This window comes from Harpia harpyja, chromosome 4, assembly GCF_026419915.1.
Source record: "Harpia harpyja isolate bHarHar1 chromosome 4, bHarHar1 primary haplotype, whole genome shotgun sequence".
Classification (NCBI taxonomy): domain Eukaryota; kingdom Metazoa; phylum Chordata; class Aves; order Accipitriformes; family Accipitridae; genus Harpia; species Harpia harpyja.
In genome coordinates this window covers 43,050,744-43,069,184 of record NC_068943.1, presented here as the reverse complement: position 1 = coordinate 43,069,184, position 18,441 = coordinate 43,050,744, and the positions used below count along the sequence as shown (strand labels likewise).

At 40.3% G+C, this 18,441-nt stretch overlaps 1 protein-coding gene across 11 annotated transcripts in view; it reads left to right on the top strand.

The window, feature by feature from the left end:
• GRAMD1B (GRAM domain containing 1B) overlaps window positions 1-18,441 on the top strand; it is a 142,461-nt gene that overhangs the window by 20,974 nt on the left and 103,046 nt on the right. For 2 of the 11 annotated variants that reach the window (XM_052786452.1, XM_052786453.1), the window contains exon 2: window positions 17,269-18,119. The exons of 1 other annotated variant lie outside the window; for it this stretch is intronic. In XM_052786452.1, coding sequence (XP_052642412.1) covers window positions 17,758-18,119 — 362 coding nt within the window. In that variant the 5' untranslated portion in view covers window positions 17,269-17,757. Of the gene's footprint in view, window positions 1-17,268; window positions 18,120-18,441 lie in introns of those variants that run through there. 8 more of the 11 variants (XM_052786436.1, XM_052786435.1, XM_052786440.1 and 5 more) reach the window with 6 other exon arrangements.

Here is an 18,441-nt window from a genome sequence, read left to right as displayed (position 1 = left end):
ATGCACTCTGCTGTTTGTTTAACCCTGTAAGTGCTGCACTACCATGTGCACTTCATACTGACTATTTGAAATGTATACTCTACTGAGCATTTAACTATTTAAACTTAGGCAATTGTAGTTGAAAAATTTTCAGCTACCAGAAGGGAGAAAAGTGTGATAGAGGATGTGCAACAGTGGGTATTAAACAGGCTTGTTGATTCTAGCTTACGTGGTTTTTTATGTGAGGCTGTAAGGAACAATAACAGCTTCCTTTATATGTTTGTGAAGGAAACTGCAAAAAATGGGAAGGAGTTTGCTAGTGGAACTGGAGTGTCAAAGTGCTATACAGAAAAAGCATAAAGATGTTACTTGGATCAATTTTGTAAAATACTGATTCTTGACCAGAGATACACAGGTGAAATTACTTAAATACCATGGTGCATACTATAGATGTTAGTCTGTAGTAGAATTGTATTTATATGAATGTTAGATGATTTGTTATCCTCAAGTAAGGTAAGTGGTGAGTACTTTGAGAGAGATGGAATTGGTCAGAAAAGTGTGAAGAGATCTCAAGAATGTGAGTTCATACAAGCCTTTGGTTGTTACTTAAATTGATGTTCACATCTTTTGGCTCATCGGTGGCCAATTTGAGTGAAATAATGGATCTTGGTCTCCTTTCTATTATACCTAGCTTAGGTTTAGTTTTGTGCTGGATCCCTGAAGTTATTTACCTGGCAGGTAAGTATCATTTTCTACACTGTATAGAGACCTACGGCAAAGATTTGACCAACAATATACTGTAAGCAGAGATAGAGCTATGCATAAAACTCATGCTGTCAGTGGTTCTTGTTGGTGCTTAATAAGCAGATCACGTTGATTGTAAGAGGATGCTTATGTCATTAGGTATCAGAAATGGTCTTCGTGTGGCAATCTTTGGAGAACTATGATTTTTGTTGTCATTTTGTCCTAACTGAATTGATCAGCCTTGGCTGGAATGTATCACATATGCAAAGGACAAATACATCACTGAATGCTTCATATATTTGTCAAAGTGCAATATAAATGGGAGAGTCGTCTGCTAGTAAAGTTGAAATGTCAAGGTACTACACAGAATAACCAGTATCAAGCTAATCTAGAGATCCATTTTGCCTTCACCTTTTGGGGTCCATCCTTTTTGCAAGTTGAATCATGAACAGTGCTCCACTGCTTAGTATCTGAATCTAAGCTGCCTTGACTGGAACTGCTTAAATCAAAGGGTTGAAAAGACTAATTTCAAATGTCTGGCTCAGACAAAATTTTTAGAAAAGGTTTTAGAAAAAAAAAAAAATCCAACCTTCTGGTAGAAGATGATGGTAATGATAGGACTTATACTTGGGAGCAGCTTTTAAAAAAAGCTAAATTTGATAGTGGCTATATATTTTGTCAGTACTTCTTATTGAAAGGTTTCACTGGACAAATATTGGACTATGGGGTAATTGGAAAGGGAGAGAGTGAGGGTAGGAATATCCTGTCATTAAGATATGAGCTGTTCTAGAAAATATAGTGCAACAGCACCAAATATTTCATGTGACAGCTTAGGATAGGGTAAGGAAGAACACACCTACGTGGGCAGAAGATAATATACCTATGCTGACATGTCTAACACTAGCAAGGCTCAAGTGGGAAGTCCAAAATGTGAATCACCAGCCACAAACGGTCATCGCTTAGTTCTACATCTCTTTCTAGGCTGAGCAAGAAAAATGATTAAGCGTTTGTTGTTTCAGCTGCACCAAAGCCAAACTGAGCTTTGCTTTAAGGATTGTTTTGAGATGGTTTTAAGTGTGAAATAGTGCTTTGAATGTAAGTATCTGCAAGCAGCACAGTCTTAAGCACACATTGCAAGGCTTGTTCTTAGTGACTCAGTAGGAAGAAGGCCATGTACTGGGTCTTCATTGCCACTTCTTCTGGAAGCATGGGGTTTTCTTTGGCTCTGATCAATTTTTGGATAAAAATCCCCACCCTTGATCCAGCTCCTTTACAAGATGAGACCACAGAAGAGGTGTTGAAGTAGAAATGAAATCTTTAAGAATAGCATCCTACAGGTTTCAAGGTATTGTATGGGTGTAAATCTGGCACCTAAGAAGTAGTTGTTGTGGGCTGCAGTAGTGCAAATGAAAGGTAAAATAACTGCTGAAGGAAATGCTGCTGTGTGTTTATAAAACCTAACCCTGGACACTGTTTTCAGTTTAATATATTATGTATGGACATGGGGTTCTCTTATAATAATATAGCAGATGTACATTCAGCATTCCTAAATAATTGATCTGATTTGTGAGGTACATAAACAATACTAAGTGAATAATTTGTATTATGCTTATGTTTTCTATGTATTGTGTGAACAGCTGACTTACTCTTCGCAGTGTTAAAAACATAAAATGCATTTGTCAGCTGATTCCTAGAGGGCTGGGTAACTGCTTAAACTTCCTATTTGGTCTTAACAGTTGATGTTTGCTTGAAATGTGCTATTTCTGATCCCTTGAACAGTTCTCCTCGAGAAGTTGGCAAAATCTGAGATGGATGAACATGTTCAAACTCCAGTAAATGAACTTCTTTTAAAGTTTGCTACCTTTACATGGCTAGAGCACAGGAAATATAAGTTTTGCTCATGTCTTGGAGAAGCTTATGATAAAACCCATTAAAAACGTGTAGCTGAATGCTTTCTGGTTTCTGTTGTACATTGCTTTTGAGGGAGGTGGAGACCAAAGAATATTTAGCCAAATGGAACTATTGTGTGCTCTTGAAACAGGAATGATCACATATTTGTCAATAGGGTGATGGCTAAAGAGAATTAACTTTCTCACCTGACTCGTAAGTTTAGGATGCTGTGTGGAACACTTACATGTAACTTTGAGAGGAAATACTCAGCTCTTTCCTGGAGTGCAGCAAGGGACACTCGGCACATTTTGCTGACAGTTTTTACTGCTGATCCCTCTGCTGCAGTCAGTGTTGGACTTCCACAGTCTTCCCACAATTTCTATTGGCAGCCCTGAGCATCACACTTCAATGACAAACTTAAATTTGTGGCATCCAAATTCTCCACAGTAAATGAGTCAGATTAGTGTCACATCCACTGCCGTCACAGTTAACAACTCTATCTGAAAAGGAGTCCGTGCTGCTTCCTGGCCTCTTTGCAACACTGAGGTCTACTGTGGTGGTGGGAAGGAGACTGAGATATGCTGACTCAGTTTGTGTTAACCTGTAAACAGCTGCAATGCTGTTTCTGGGCATTTTGTTCCAGGCTGAGAGGGAACACTGCAACATTGTGTTCTGATTTTACATCTTCATTTCTTTCCCCTTTCTCTTGATGCCCTTCTTAAAAGAGTGGGTTTTAAAAAAAGTCCTCAGACAAGTGATTTGTGGTTTTTCCTTGTTTTGGTCTTAATTTTTTGGCATAGGTTCCTTTGAGAAAATGGCTTGTGTAAGCACCTGCTGAGGAAATGTGTCCTTACCATGCTCACTTCAGTAAATACCTAATTCCTGCAGTCGCCTTTGAGTTTTATGTGGGAAACACCAGCCAGCAGTGACATGCAATGTAGATTCCCTGCTCCCAGGGCAGTGTTGACTTTTATGTTCACAGGTTTGGTGCAGGTCCTCTGGAGAAGGACTGGTTTCCCTAGAGCTGAGAATCTCAATTTTTTTATGCATGTGAGTTTGCTTAAGTGATTTGAGACTGACAGATGATTATTTTTATTTGTATGACAGAAACCTTCTGGATGTCTTGAGCAGATGCTGTTGAATCCTCACTTCTTGAGGGGGAGAGACTCAGCCGGCTCATCCATCTGTCTGGGCTTCTGCCTTATTATTAAGTGCTTTATATTTTAGACAAAGTGGCCAGATTGTTTTGATCTGAGATGTATTTTCATGTCTTGGGCATACAGCTCTTTGTGTAGGTATTTGTATACCTGATTTTTCTGTCCAAGTTTGGAAGAATGGAATAACAACTCTTGCATAGTACTTTATGCCACTGAGCACAAGTACCTTATAAAAGGGGTATTAGCAGTTACTCTTATTCTAAAAACCTGCTTGGTATGGGAGCAAAAATTTCACTGAAAGTTAGTGCTGTAACACTCAAGGATTATCTGAAAATCCTATTGAAAATCCTATTGACTGCAGAAACAAAGTATAAGAATACAGACAAATGACTCTTCCCTCTATGCCTTAGTTTTATTAGGTAAAAATTGGTAGAAGTATTAATTACCTGTGTTGTAGTGGAGATGAAAGCCAAATTTGCTATCTGCAAACTTTCTCTGGGATTCTAATGGTAATTCTATATAGTGGTCTAAGCAAATGCTTGAAGCTCACGAGCTGCTTTCCAACATGTTTAAACCAAGGGATAACTTAAACATATTGATGTGACTTGAGACAATTTCACATCATTATGTAAAGATCAGAGATGCAACAGGTCCAATCTTTTAGGTCAGGGATGAAATTTCTGATCGTTCTCTTTGGAGGCAGACTAAGTTGTAGTGGAAGAGAAGGAGGAGCAACAGGTTCCCTGGCTCTGTCCCAAAAAGATGGAAAGAGGTTTGCTGCTTTCTTGGTACACTCTTAGTATTTAAATAAATAACTTTGCTCTGAGAACTCTTTGGGAATGGCGTTGGGCAATTGGCAGCTGTCCTACTGCTATCAGTACCTTTCTAACTATGCCTAATTATAAAGCCCTTTGGTTAATTTAGATCCAAATCAAGCACTTAAATAAGCTCTGTGCCTTAGATTTAATTACGAGATGTTATTCACATCAGGGACACTCATTCATCCAATGTAGGTAATTGCCAGATTCCAGTGTATTAAAGACAGAGATTTATCTCGTGCCTCACTGAGGTTCTGCTTACCGCAGCTTTTTCTTTTCCATTTAATCTGGGCTTTTTTATTACAACTTTATAAAGGTGTCATTGTGCAGTTTAGCCATAGGCAAACTAATGAGAGGCCCAGAAATGTAATTTAAAAATAATCTAATAAGTGTCATTGTTTGCTTGTATCTAATATTGGTTGGCTGGGAAGAAGTGGGAGTAAAATTGCATGCAGGCAAGAATGAATGGCAGATATATTTATAACTACTGAAAAGATTCTCTGAGGAACTAAGTATTCATTCCTGCAGAGGTTATTGACTCAGATGCTGAGTCTGGGCTGAATAATTTTGTAACTAAGAGTCAGAACTTTGGAAACTAAATTCATGGTTCAAAGATGTCATCTCTGACTGCTTTCCAGTTCTGTTCCAAATGCAGTGACATGGTTTGCTGCAATTGGCTTTTTCTACCCATCCCTCACTACAGCTGGAATTTGACCCTGAGAATAAGATGTTGTTCTGCTTGTAAATTATTAGTTCAGTCTTTAAAATGTACTGCATAGCTTTATGTAGAAATTTAAAAAAATTAAAAAAAAATCCCCCCAAACAAAAACCTTTTTAAGACAGAGAAATAGTTCAAATTAGAAATGTCTCAGAATGACACTATTTCCACACATGCACCTACACACCTTCCCTGTGTCCTCTATCCTTCCTACTTTATATACACTTCTAAAATTAGCAGTGGTTAATATTTTAACATCCAGAAACAGTCTGCTCTGAGTAAGGAGCCCTTGATTTCTAAATTCGATAGACTAGGCGAAATGGAAGATGCAGACACTTTTGAAAGATTTGATTCAGTTAGTGATTAGCCACAGATGATTCAGCTAGTCTGTAGCAGATACTAAAGTTAAGGGCTGAAGTCCTGATGTGCTTTCCTTTGTTTTAGTAATTGTTGTCCCATTCTACAACATACTTATATTTTTCTTACTTGCCTAGCAGAGCTATGAAAGAAGGAGCAACTTTACCTTTAAAAGTTTTTTTGACATCCCCTGCCCCCCCTTCAGGGGTTAAAACTGATATCCGTTTTGGGTTTTTTTTGTTTCTATTTTTTGAAACAGAAGTAGTTACTGAGGGGAGAAAAAAGTATAATCGAGCCTGCTGTTCGATCTCTGTAGAATTCAATTTTTGGCAAAAAGAAGAAATAGTATTAACTCTGTAAAAGGTAATGGGAGAAGAGGATAAAATCTGAAATTGAATCTTTCCTTGTGTAATTTCTTTGACTTCATTGATTTGTACCAGGGATTAAATTGTTTGTCAGCGAATGCTCTGTACCACATCTTCCACACCTGACTAGCAAAAACCTATCTGTACCTAGCTAGGTCTTTCAGCTTTTCTTTAGAATGTCTGCCCAGGAAGAGGCTTCCCCCCCCCCCCCCCCCAAGATTTTCTTGGAATAACCCTATGAACCAGAAAGAAAAACAAAGGTCCCAACTCAGATACTTGGCTAATTGTGTCTCATTCTCCTATGCCAATTTGGTCCTTGATCTGCTAGTGCCTCCTCATAACGTTTTCCTTTTTAAGCGCATCTGATGTAACTTAAGAACATCTTGTACTCTGAGGCGAGAAGCATGCAAAAATCCTTAGTTTCTGTATAAGCATTGAGATTCATGATGATTCAAGGATGTAAGATGAGCAACCGGAATGTTGGAAGAAATACCTTTAAGCTTATGAAGAAACTCTAGCGCTGAGGAGCTCAAATGCAGTTCCCAAAGTCGGTGAAGAGGATCAATAGGTAATCAGAGTTCTCAGCTCTTGGAGAAAGACATTCTGTGGCTTATGGGTAACATGTCTGGCTTGCCTTAAGACTCTGCTGCACCCCAGTGAAATGGTTGACACATTTCTTGGGGTTAGAGATGTTTTTGCAGGTGGCTTATGAATTTGCGGGCTCTTCACAAGAGAATAACACTGTTAAGCATGAAAGTGCCCGGCAACATTTAGTGGCGGCTAACGACTTCAAACACTTGCAATGTTGTGTTAAAAGTCAATCGTGTGTGCATGTATTTAACAGCATCTTGGAGGCAAGGAACCATTTTAAAAGCAAGCTCATGCTGACTGTGTGGTACAAACTAGGCTGTTATACAGCCTGCAGCTTCTCAACCACTAGAGAGCAGCAGGCTCCCGTTGGGAAAGGGTCCTCTAGCAGCTCTTTTGTTTCTGCCATATTTAGTCTTCAGAGAAATCTGTGGGGCTGTGGACTTTGGAAGGCAGGAATAGGAACCCGGACCAAATGTGAAATGCATCTCGTTTTAGGGATTCATGACACATGCAAGGAATCTCGGGATGAAGCAGTGATCTGTCGTGGATGTTCCACTTAAATCAGTTAAGATGGTGAGACACAGACTTGTAATGTGAATTTAAGATGCTATCTTTTCTAAAATTTAATTACATGACAAATAAAAGCCACATTTAGTTGGATGAAGGAGAAAGTGCGTAGCCCATGTGCCAAGTAGCTTGTATCTTTTGGTGCTGTTATGTGTAGCTAATTTTAATATTTTTTTAGGTTATCTGTTTTTCTTCTCTTCATGTAGACGGTATTGCACATAGTAGTACCACGTTGCAATCATCTTGGTCCTTGGTTTAAGAAGGACTTTAAACATAAATTTGTGTCCTTGCATTTTGGAAGTCACCTGTGACTGGAGATTATAGTAAGCATGTGGCAGTAGTCATGAAACTTGGTAGGAGCTGGAAACAAAAAGCAGAGACAAACAGCAGAGGATACATTATTGAAGTAGTTGGCATTACGTTTAACTTGAGACTATTTTCCTGTTGTTCACAACTTCTGAGCTACAGTTCAGACATGGTAGGAGAGAAATTGGCATCACACATAATATAACTAGAGAAGTTGACTGAGGAGCAAAGCTCAGGAAATAGTGGCACCACCCCCCCACCCCCCACCCCAAATTTCATAGAGAAAAAACCACAGGATGGTAAGACTGTCATCCTTATGAATTACTCATTTTCAGCAGAACAGATTTTCTAGTTCACAAGCAGTTGGATTCCAATGCATGCTTTAGCTCTCATCAGTGTTATAGACGCTCGTGACAAATTGGAGGAGCCAATTTGTATTAAATGACAAGATCGAATTTATTAGCAAGCGATAAGAGAGCAAAACAGCGCTGGGCGGCCGGGGAGACAGTGTTCCGCCAAAGGCTCGCGCCGAAAATGGGGAAGAGTCCCTTTATTTATACAGTTTCTAGTTTTTGTCTACGGACGGCTCGTATCTTCTGCATTGCGTGTGCGTTTGTGTCGTCAGTTGCTAGGTGGTCGTAATCTGTCTTCAGGTGGTGGTTGGTATCTTCTGCATTGTGTGTGTGTTTGCGCCGTCATTTGTTTGTTAGGTGGAACGTCTTTCGTTAATCATCGGTACTTAACTGGATACTGTGGTTTTAGATAAGTGAGGAATGTCTCTACCCCCACATGCGATTTCATGAACAAAGTTAACCAGTTTATTACAATCAGGAGAGAGAAATAATAACAAACTACTTATTTTTCTATTCACCACCTTGAAATGGATGCTTGTTTTGTACTGCAGTTGATCTTGTTGGTGACAGGACATGGAATTTCCAGCTCTCATAGCTCAGATGAACTCTTCAAGTCTCCTGGACTTGAACATTTTGACTGTCTTCTGAAGAAGTCACATGACTTATGTGCTTTCTTAAATGAAACTTAGATGGGTCTACCACATCAGGCAGCTCTTTTAACCTCAATTTTATTTGCAAGGAAATTGAGACAAAATGTGAAGTGGCTTTCTCTGAAGGACAAAAAAGAAAAGTAGGATTGTATCCCAGGAACTTTAATATGCAGTCTCAGCAACAATCTAAATAGGTCATGCCTCATCTCCCTGGCTTTAAGGAAAAATAAAGCCTTTTCAAATAGTTCTGCTTACAGAAGCTTTATACTGTTTGCAACCCTGTGAGAATTGCTGAGAGGCTATTTACAGGGTAGAAAAGGTGATGTGTGGTGCAAACCCTTCCCTCTGCGATCACAGATAAAACCTAGTGCTACTCAAATCTAACATGCTTGCTGCGTAAAAATCTTAGTATATAAAAAAAGAAATTATGATTGTTCAACATTACTTAAAAACCCAAACAGCTGAAGAAGTGTCACCTGTTTGCTTCTGTTGCTACTTTTATATGAAAAGGCAAACAAAGGAAAGAATTTCTTTTAGTTTATGGTCATTACTGGTGTTTGTAGCTCTGGGGATAGATGAAATAGATAGAGCACAGTCTGGGCATTGTTAGCGTAAGCTTCCCCCCAAAGCACTTGACTCTGACCTTTTTTGAGTGCCTCTGCAGAGTTTGACCTTGCTATCCCCAACAGTCTCACAAAAACGTAATAATGATAAGTTAGAGGGAAAATACAGGAAGCAGACTTCTGGTGATTGCGACATAACCTGACAGTTCAAAGCTATTTCATTAAAAGATGACCATTAGGCTGATGAACCTCAGCAACTGTTTGGAACTAGGTCAGTGAGAGACTGTGGCACTTGAAATGGTGTGTGTGTGTATTTAGCTTATTTACAACCTATATTAGCAGTGTAGCCTGCTCTGTTGCAGCAAAGGCATCACTAGCCTTAACAAATGAAAATGTAGTAACAGATTGCTGCTGGGAAGATGTAACCAGGAGGGTGGTGTTTGTCATGTTTGAGCAATAGCTGTAATGACTTTCTAAGATAATACAGGGTCTGCTACATTCCTTAGTATATTGTGGAGGCCTTTATCAGTTGTTTTACACCTGTATGGGCGTACTCAGGTAAAACTTCTGCCTGAGGGGCACATTCAATGCATTCTTGCTTATAGATGATAAATGTGGCATCTACTTTGACAATGCATGTGACAGTGCTTTGTGATCTCAATGTATAGTACTCTTCTATATTCATTTACTGTAATCTCTACCTACTGATGCTGCAGGTGTGGTACATGTACATGTGCTCTGTTATGCAAACAAGAAACATGGGTATGAGTTTTACAGTCTGTGCATATTTCATGCATCAGATGTTTATGGCATGTAATAAACATCAATGGAGAGATTTGTGTCTCAATGGAGAGATTTGTGTCTGTATCCTATGATATGTGCATGTCGAATATGTGCTGGGGAGGAAGAAATGCACGTGGCTGGCATCATTTCCATAACAGCAAGCGCAGGATTGTAAGTGTGAATGACAAAGCCAGCTGGAGGAGATGTTTTTCAACTGTCCGTGAAGTATTTTCTAAAGATCTCTCTTTCAGAGATCATGAAGAAAAATGACAGTTGTTCTGTGGCATTTGTCTAATTGAAGGAATGGGCTCTATCAGCCTTGCTGCTGCAGTTGTGGATAATTGAGGTGATGGACAAGAATGGTATTTAAAAAGCAGTTTCTATATGCTTATTATAAAATGAGTTTACCAATTACAGGAAAGAACCTTTTCTGTCCTTCTGTCATTTTGGTGGCTCTTGGGAGTTCAGAGCTAGTTTTGGGGGTTTCCATTTGGCCTTGTGCAGAGTAAGACTCAAGAAAGTCTTTTTTTCCAGTAGGCATTCCTTTCCACAGTATTTTTGCAGGACAGGACAAAAATGTTCTACCTTTTCCTATACCATAAAGGAAAAAAGGAGGGAGATGACAGTTGTTTCAGGATTGGTTTTAGTTGTCCTAAATATAAGACAGAAAGCAGAAATACTTAAGACTCTTCCACTTCCAACCATGCTGTTAGAAAATAATGGTCTACAGGTAATGTTACTTATTCTCTTTAGACTCAAGTTTTAGATTCCTCTATTTCCTGTATCAGTCATGCAAACAGCATGCAAGTCATGAGTTGGGAACCACTGCTCTTAGCCAAATACAAGTTTTAATTGGAGTCAGGCCATCCTAGAAAGGACAATACAGTACTCGCTAAAGCATTTGGTGTTTTTCTTTCTGAGCTAAAACAAAGGCCTAGGTGGGAAGCAGATCTACATAACCCCTACTGACAGGAATGGCGCTGCATGTATGGTAGGAGTTTGAGATTCAAGTCTCCGAGTTCTGATTAAAGCTATCCTTTTCCAGACTGCTTTTTGTACAAGTAACTAGTTGCATCGTCCTTGAATGAGAAGAAAAATGACTGATCTTGTGAGAGTCTCAGTCACCAGATGGTAGGGATTTCTGTAATAAAATATTGTTCCTTCTTTTTTAGTTTTGTTTGGAAGTTTTTCATTTTGTCCAGGTGCAGAATGGAAGCAAATACCAAAACGTAGCGTTCTTGTACTTTGGCTTGTCCTATTTCTTATGAACACTTTTTTTTTTTTTTCTCCTTTCAACTAGTAACACCTTGTACTTTGCGGTCTGTGCTTGCTTGATCAGAGGGGCTTTTTATCTGTGGAAGTTTCTTCATGCTTTCATGCAAATAGTGTGCTTTTCAGAACTGTCTGCTGGGTGCTGATTTTCAGTGTTGGAAGAAAGGGGCTGTTTCAGTTACTTGTCCAAAACCCACAAGTGGTAAAAATTACAAGACCATTGTGCTGGGACTTAAGCCACTTGCCTAATTTTTGGTGGCTAAACTGAAGAGGGGAAAGAGTTAAGTTCTTACTGAAACTGTTTTGTGAACATATCACAGTAAAGCAAAATGTTTGGTTTTCTTAGAGAGTAGGGGTTTACATGGCAATATTCAGGTGAATATATATGTGTAAAACCTGGGAGAACACTTAATCCTGTGGTGAGCAATGCAGTATGCTGCTTAGCTGTGCATGTTTGTTCACCCCTGCTTTCAGTTGAGAGTCTAAGTTCTGTTGCTTGTGTTTGTGAGCATTGGCTGAGTTGCTCACGGATGCTACAAGGCCTAATTACTGCTATGCTGAACACTTGTTAGGGTGTGATTTGGAATCCAGCTTTCTGGTGTTTCTTGCATGTGGTTTAGCAGAGGGAAGCAAAGATTTATTTTTATCTTAACTTTGCTGCTCTTGGGGCAAATAAAATTCAGGCATATTCAAATTTTTAATGAGAACTGTGAGAGTTTGTCACACCTGTGTAGGCAATGGGTTTTATCTTCCCAAATAGTTGAGTGGAGTTTTTCAGTGTGCTTGGGGTCCTTGAGCTGATGTGCATGTTTCTGTGTGCAGGTCTGGGTTAAATACAGCAAACTTGACTGACCTGAGCTAGTGAAGCAGGTGTTTTAGCTGGATAGGGAAGAATGTACTGTTCAGAGACCTTTTGTACTTACAGGCTTGTTCTGTGGTTAATGGTGTGTGCTGTGAGCCATTAGGCAAGTGCTGCACAGGTAGAGGAATTCCAAGGAATTTGGACAGAGTCCCCTTGCTTCTTTAATATACAATGTATATAGTGCAAACCAAATACGAGGCACCTATGGAAATTTATTTTAATGGGTTGCCCTGTGTTTTATGAGGGACTAGAATTTAATTGATCTAGCCTAGATCTCCTCTATTAAATTTGTGAGAAGACGTGAGCTTCCCTTTCGGATGCTCAAGTGAGAAGCCTTGAGCAGTGTCAATAGGCAGTGCCAAATAATTCACTTCAGTTCTAAACTGCAAAGAAAACTCAAACTGAGAAATAAGTCCTGGAACCTTTGTCCTGTTGCCATCTTCTGATGAATTATTATTGCAAAGTCATGACACTGGTTTAATTTGTTTTGCTTGCTATCTTTGGCTCAAATGTCCACTTTAATCTGGAGGAAGAGCACTACCTGAAGAAACTAACTGTGAAAGTGTTGTCCTAATGCTGAAAAAATAGATCATGTGCTGTGCTATTTGAATCATGTTTGACAACTTTGGGAATTCTGGATGGTATCTGAACAATCTGTGGTTTGCTACTGTGTACAAGGTCAAAACTTAAATGCCTAGTTACGCATGGTACTCTTAGTAAGAATTCACGGACTGAAGTCTTTAATGGTTATTGCTGACATTAGAATTATTTCTTTTGGAAGGGAAGGCACAAACAGATATAGGTTAACCTCTAAGCAGAAAGCCCTGTTGGGATCTGTTCTTTTCAGCTTCTTCAAGTATTGTTAAGATGGCCAGCAACTTGTATGTCATACAACATATATTCCACAAGTTTTGTTTGGCTTTCATAGGAGAGATTACATACAATGTGGCTAAGCCTATTGCAACCCCTTTCTGTCCCGTGATGTTACCCACATTGTTGGTGATGACAATGATGTGATTCTGGTAGGAGTTGAGAGTTACTGCTCCTAGTTTTTGGATCAGGTAACTTCTGTGATCCACTTAGCACATGTGTAGGCTGTGCTTTGCACTGTGACTACAAGTATGTATACACCTGTATTTTAATTCAGAGGCCAATTATTATTGACCAAAGTGATAGACATATTAAAATTTTAGGCCAGAGGCTGGTTTATGCAATTTATCCAAAAGCTGATTTCTCACTGACTTGAGACTTGATTGAAAGCAATTCTATTATTTTTGGTCAAACTACAATGAAAACTGTTCTGTTCTTTGGTCAGGTGGCATGTAAGGGACATCCTGAGTCCTTTGGGGTAAAAATGCATTTATGTTCCTCCACAGCATGTTTTTTGGGAGATGAAGGAAGAGGTGCTGAGACAGTGTTTAACCCAAATAATCAGGATTTGTGGTCACTAAACAACGTGCAAGACTGTTTTCTGAATTGGGCTGCTTGCGGAAGAGGTCATGGCAAGTCCTGAGTAAATATTGTACTGAGCAGGGAAGAACTGGGGAATGCATGGGCCACAGGAGTGCTTCCATCTTGCTTTGTAATACACTGAGGTATCAGCCTGTTGCTGGTATTTCTTGCCCTGCAGCCTGTGAAATTTGTGTCATCTGTCTTGTAACATAGTCCTTGGGATTCAGGGAACAACACATGCAGGTATCCGGTATCACATATCCAAAATAAAATTGACTGTGTATGTTTAAATGATAGCAACTGCTGGTTGGTAGTGCATGATTTAAAGGGACAGATCTGTAGGCCACTAAAGTAAAGTAAGAATGGCTAGCCAATATGTGCTCCTTGCATGTATCCACAAGTTGTCATATGTCAAATTATAGTAGCCCTCATTCTAATTTAATATGCAAAGATGAAGGGATGGCTGAAGTCCTAGTGTAAGGAAGTGTTCCAGTTTCGAAGGTAACACGACTGTTCTTGCAGAAGACTGTTGGAATACAAAAGTAAATGCAGATAGATATATTGGGTTTTCATTTAAACTCACAAAATTACTCTAGAATTTTCACAGAAAAAAAGAAACATGCAAGTTTTGGAATTTGAAAATCAGAGTTTTGACCTAGCAGGGATTGCTCTGTAGGCATGGCAGGTTTCTGATGCAGAAGCTGCCACTTTGAGCTGTGTGCACAGAAGGGAAAATAAGTTAAATATGCTGTTGAACTGTAGGAAAAAGGGAGTTTGGGAAGTTAAGGCTTGAATTTTTCCAAGTCTGTAAGTGCAGTCATCTCCCTGCCTGACCTGACAGAGCTTCTGTAGCCAGACATTTTGTGTCTGAGTGACTTTGTTAGTCTTCTGAATAAGTTGTATGTATTTCCTGTATTTAAAAATAACTGCTTTGAATTGATAAATTGTGTTCTTACAGTGTACTCTTAGTGCCATCTCCTACTCTGTATTCATCTACCAGGGATGACATTTTGTTGTCCCTTAAACACATGTGAAAGCTATTATGGAAAGGACTGCCAAGGAATCTGGGCTGGCATTAGTTCATGGTCTTCATTCAGGGAAGGGATTTTTAGTTTTTCAGAGGATTTTTCTTTCCTCTTTGCTTAATTCATAAGTCCTTTTCTAAGGACACTGGAAAACCCAGAATGTTTGAGCAGGAGAAAAGCAGAGAGATTGTTGATCAACCTGAAGCATTGATAACCATTTGCTGCTCTAATGAATCCATCATTAGATGGATCATTAAACTACAGGAGTAGTCATTAAACAAGGATCTAGCAACACAGAGGGTCTCATGGAAGCAGTCAAATTGTGCTGTTGTGATTTGCACAGAAATAGTGCTTGAATGTGGCTGGTATTTTTCACTTTGTGGGTCAGGTGTTTGAGCTCTCTCTCATTATATAGCTTCTCTTTTTTCTAAGAGCATCAGACAGGTGGCCAGCATTCTCTCTCCAAAATAAAAATGTGCTGAGAATGTTGGAGTGCAAATAAGTGTTGCTTACTAATCAGTGAAGTACTTGGAATTAAAGGGATAGTCCCCATGCATGTGTACCCTGGCCTAAGTGGAAGGAGTCTCATGGCACAGCCTGAGAGAATAATTTTCATCTTTGTATGTGTGAAGGGATCCCTTATCTTGCTGAAGTGGATTCCACTAGTGTTCAGTGTGGCTGAGGGTGAAGAAATTGTACTGGCATGGCCATGGCAACAAAAAGCAGACTGGTGAAAGGGCCAGTTCTTCCTTGCCAAAGAAAGTAATTACCAAATGCTACTATTGCCCAGAACAGTGTGGTATGAGTCTCTTGTTGATTAATTAGATAACATCTGTGGGGATTTTGAGGGTTTGTAATGTCCACTGTGCAATTTATTACTGAAGACAGCATGCAAAAGTGCAAACTTTGACCCTTCTTATTTGTACTTATTTCTACAATTAAATGAGAATCTTGTGTAGTTGATAAAAGATTCCACAGGAGATCAAGCTCATTAATACATGGAGCAAAACTTCTTTGATAGCCTCCAAAGGGCTACTAATCCCTTCCCCTGAAGTTGCACATACTTTCCCTCGGTTAAAATTTAGGAATGATATTGTGGGGTTTTGATTCCCAGATGCCATGGGAAGAAGATGAAAGTTAATTTTCTGTGTTAACAGGTAGCCAGTAATGTTATGTACAGGTGGCTTCGGAATGTGTGGTGATGTGATAGAAATCATGGCAACAGGTGGCTGAAGTACTCAGGTTCAGGTTTCTCCATATTGTGGAGGAGGAAGAAAAGGTATCAGACCTTGAGAGGCAGAGAGGATGCACAGCTACCTGTGCAAGTCTTCAAATATGGAATATTGGTGTTTTGGCTAATGTGTAGATTTTTGTTTCTTGGACTTGGAAAAAAAACTGTTTTATTTAACTTTTTCATTTAATTGGATGTTTGTAGAAGGCATTCTGATTGTGTGTGCGCACCTGATGCATAGATACCAAGGTGAACAGGAGCTCCAGAAGTTGATTTGAAGAGTTGCTCAAGCTGTTAACTTACAGGATGAGCAGAGCAAAAGGGACAGTACAACAAAGTAGAATATAGCAACTGAGGATTTAAAAACAAAACAAAACACAACATATGAAAATGTTTCCTTCCCCTTTGTTCCTGCTGTTATAAATCTTCCTTTTCTGACATGTTTAGTTATCTGTGTCCTAGATGACAGTTTTTTGATGTTCAAAGTTCTTGTGAAGTTTATTTTCAAACAAAACAGAGGCAGTCCATGCAAGAAACTATTTTGATTTGGGTTGACAAATATTTTCTAACTTGAAACAAATATTTTTAAAGGTTCAGACTGTTGAACAATGAAAACTAAAGCTGTGTAAGGTGGGTTTAGAGTTTTGGTTTGTTTGGTTTTTTTTTTGTTACAGCACACTTGAAATTTGCACAGCTGAATTGTAGTTACTCCCTTAAATTCTTGAAGTTTTCTGTCACTTTTCCACCTGAAAATACAGCTTCATTCAGGAGCATTCAGTGAAATTCAGGGGATCTTGATAGAGAATCTGTCACACTGTTTTTCCTCGTTTGGTTTCATTGCCAGAATTTTGCAAAACTTGTCCCAAGACTGCTGTTCCTCCCAGTGCTTGACTATTGGTAGAGTTTTCTTAGCATGTTAAATGTCTGGGAATCTTCCATGTAGTATGTGTCTTTCCTGGTCTAAAATCTGGTCTCCATGTCTAATTGTCTTTATGTGGTGTGTTTGTTGGTTCCTGGACCTGAGACCATCCATCATCCACTGTCATTTTGGAAGCAGTGCTGCCCTCCAAGAACTCTTACCGGCTTTCACTCATGTGAACCTGAGCTAAAAAACCAACCAGCCTCCCAGTTCTGATGCCACCTGCTGCTACTGCCTTTTTTGCTATTCCTCAGTCCCTCTCCTTCTTTGCCTTCTCTGTGAGCAGTCAATGGGGACAAAAAAAAAAAAAATCGTATTTGTTTAAGAAGGCTGTAAGTCCAAGTTTGTGCTCTCCCTCCCTCCATGGGGTGGGCTGGCTGAGCAGGAAGGTGGGACAAGGGGAAAGCCTGTCCAATTGGCTTCTACAGAAGGCTATTGCCCCTTCTTACCTTTTTTCATTTGGTTGATTTGTAGCAGCAGCATATTTGGTAATATAAACCCTGTCTCTTGGGATTAAGAGTGCAGTTACACTTGCAACAGCTGCCTGCGTATGTCTTACCCGCTACAGAAAAAGAACATGCTGCTCCTCCTACTCTTTCTCCTGATTTTTATCTAGTATTGTTGCTTCCCTCCCTCTCTTTGTTTCTCTCTCTGACCTCCTTACAGCTCCACGCCGCTCCACTCCATACTTGCTTCGTCTCTTGAGAAGACCACGGCTGAGTTTCCTAGCACAGCCCCCGGAGATTTTTCTTTCCTGAGCCAACATTAGTCAAAAAGGACAGAAGGCAAAGGGGAGGTGGGGAGGAAGCTGAAAGTGAGCCAAGCTGTTGCTGGCAACCCTTGTCTCAGTGCTAAACCTACTGCTTTTAGAGAGACCAGGCAGGGGAGGGACTTTGTTTTGTTGAGAGGAGAAGGAGAAAAGAAACTTGAAACTGGCTTCCCTTGTGGCATGTCTGTGTCCTGAACATCCCCTCCTCACCCTGCTGTTTGTTAAATGAAAGCACGTGAAGAACATGAGGTTGCCTGCTTGAGAGGGAGGGCAGTACTGGACTGGGTGAGGAAGGAGGAAGGCAAGTTGTGGTTTTGTGGTGTGGTTTACACCGAGATCAGAGCTAGTGTGCCTGGGGGTGGGAGCAGAAACAGAAAGGGCATCTGATGCCAGCTGCCAATATGACAGAAACCCTGCAGCTCCCAGCACTGCAAGTCCCAGAGCAGCAGGTGGTGGAAGGTGGCCGTGCCTGGTCCAGTTCGTCCACCCCAACCCTGCGCAGGAAGCGCTTCAAGATGAGGCGGATGAAGAAAGTGCAGGAGCAGAGCCTGGAGGCCAGCAGGTATCAGGATTCTCCTTCCTCCAGCAAGGAATACCTGCAGCTCCCATCCATTGAAATCACCCCTTCCAGTGATGAGGACACTCCCTGGTCCAACTGCTCCACACCCAGTGCCTCCCCGCGGCGCAAGCGCTTCCTCCTTCGGAAGTGGCTGCGTGTGAGAGAGAAGAAGGAATACAGTGAGAGCAGGTATGTTTTTTGGCCACTCGCCCTCCCCTGCTTCCAAGAAGAGCCTGTTCACAATAGGTAGGTAGGGTCTGTTGTTCCCCTAGTAATCTTGGCGTGCTTTTCCCTGGGACTTTGTCCTCGCCTATTGGCTGGAAGGGGTAATGTAAGTTGATTGGACTTGCTGATGCCAGACCAAATGGCCTAATCCTTATGTGCAAACAGTAGGCATGTTAGAAACGGCAGCGCTAGGATCTGTCCTTGCTCATGGTTCTCTGCGTACCTTCTACAGGTAATACAGAGCCCGTGAAAAGAACTTGCTTCTGAGTGATGGAGGCTGTCCTGA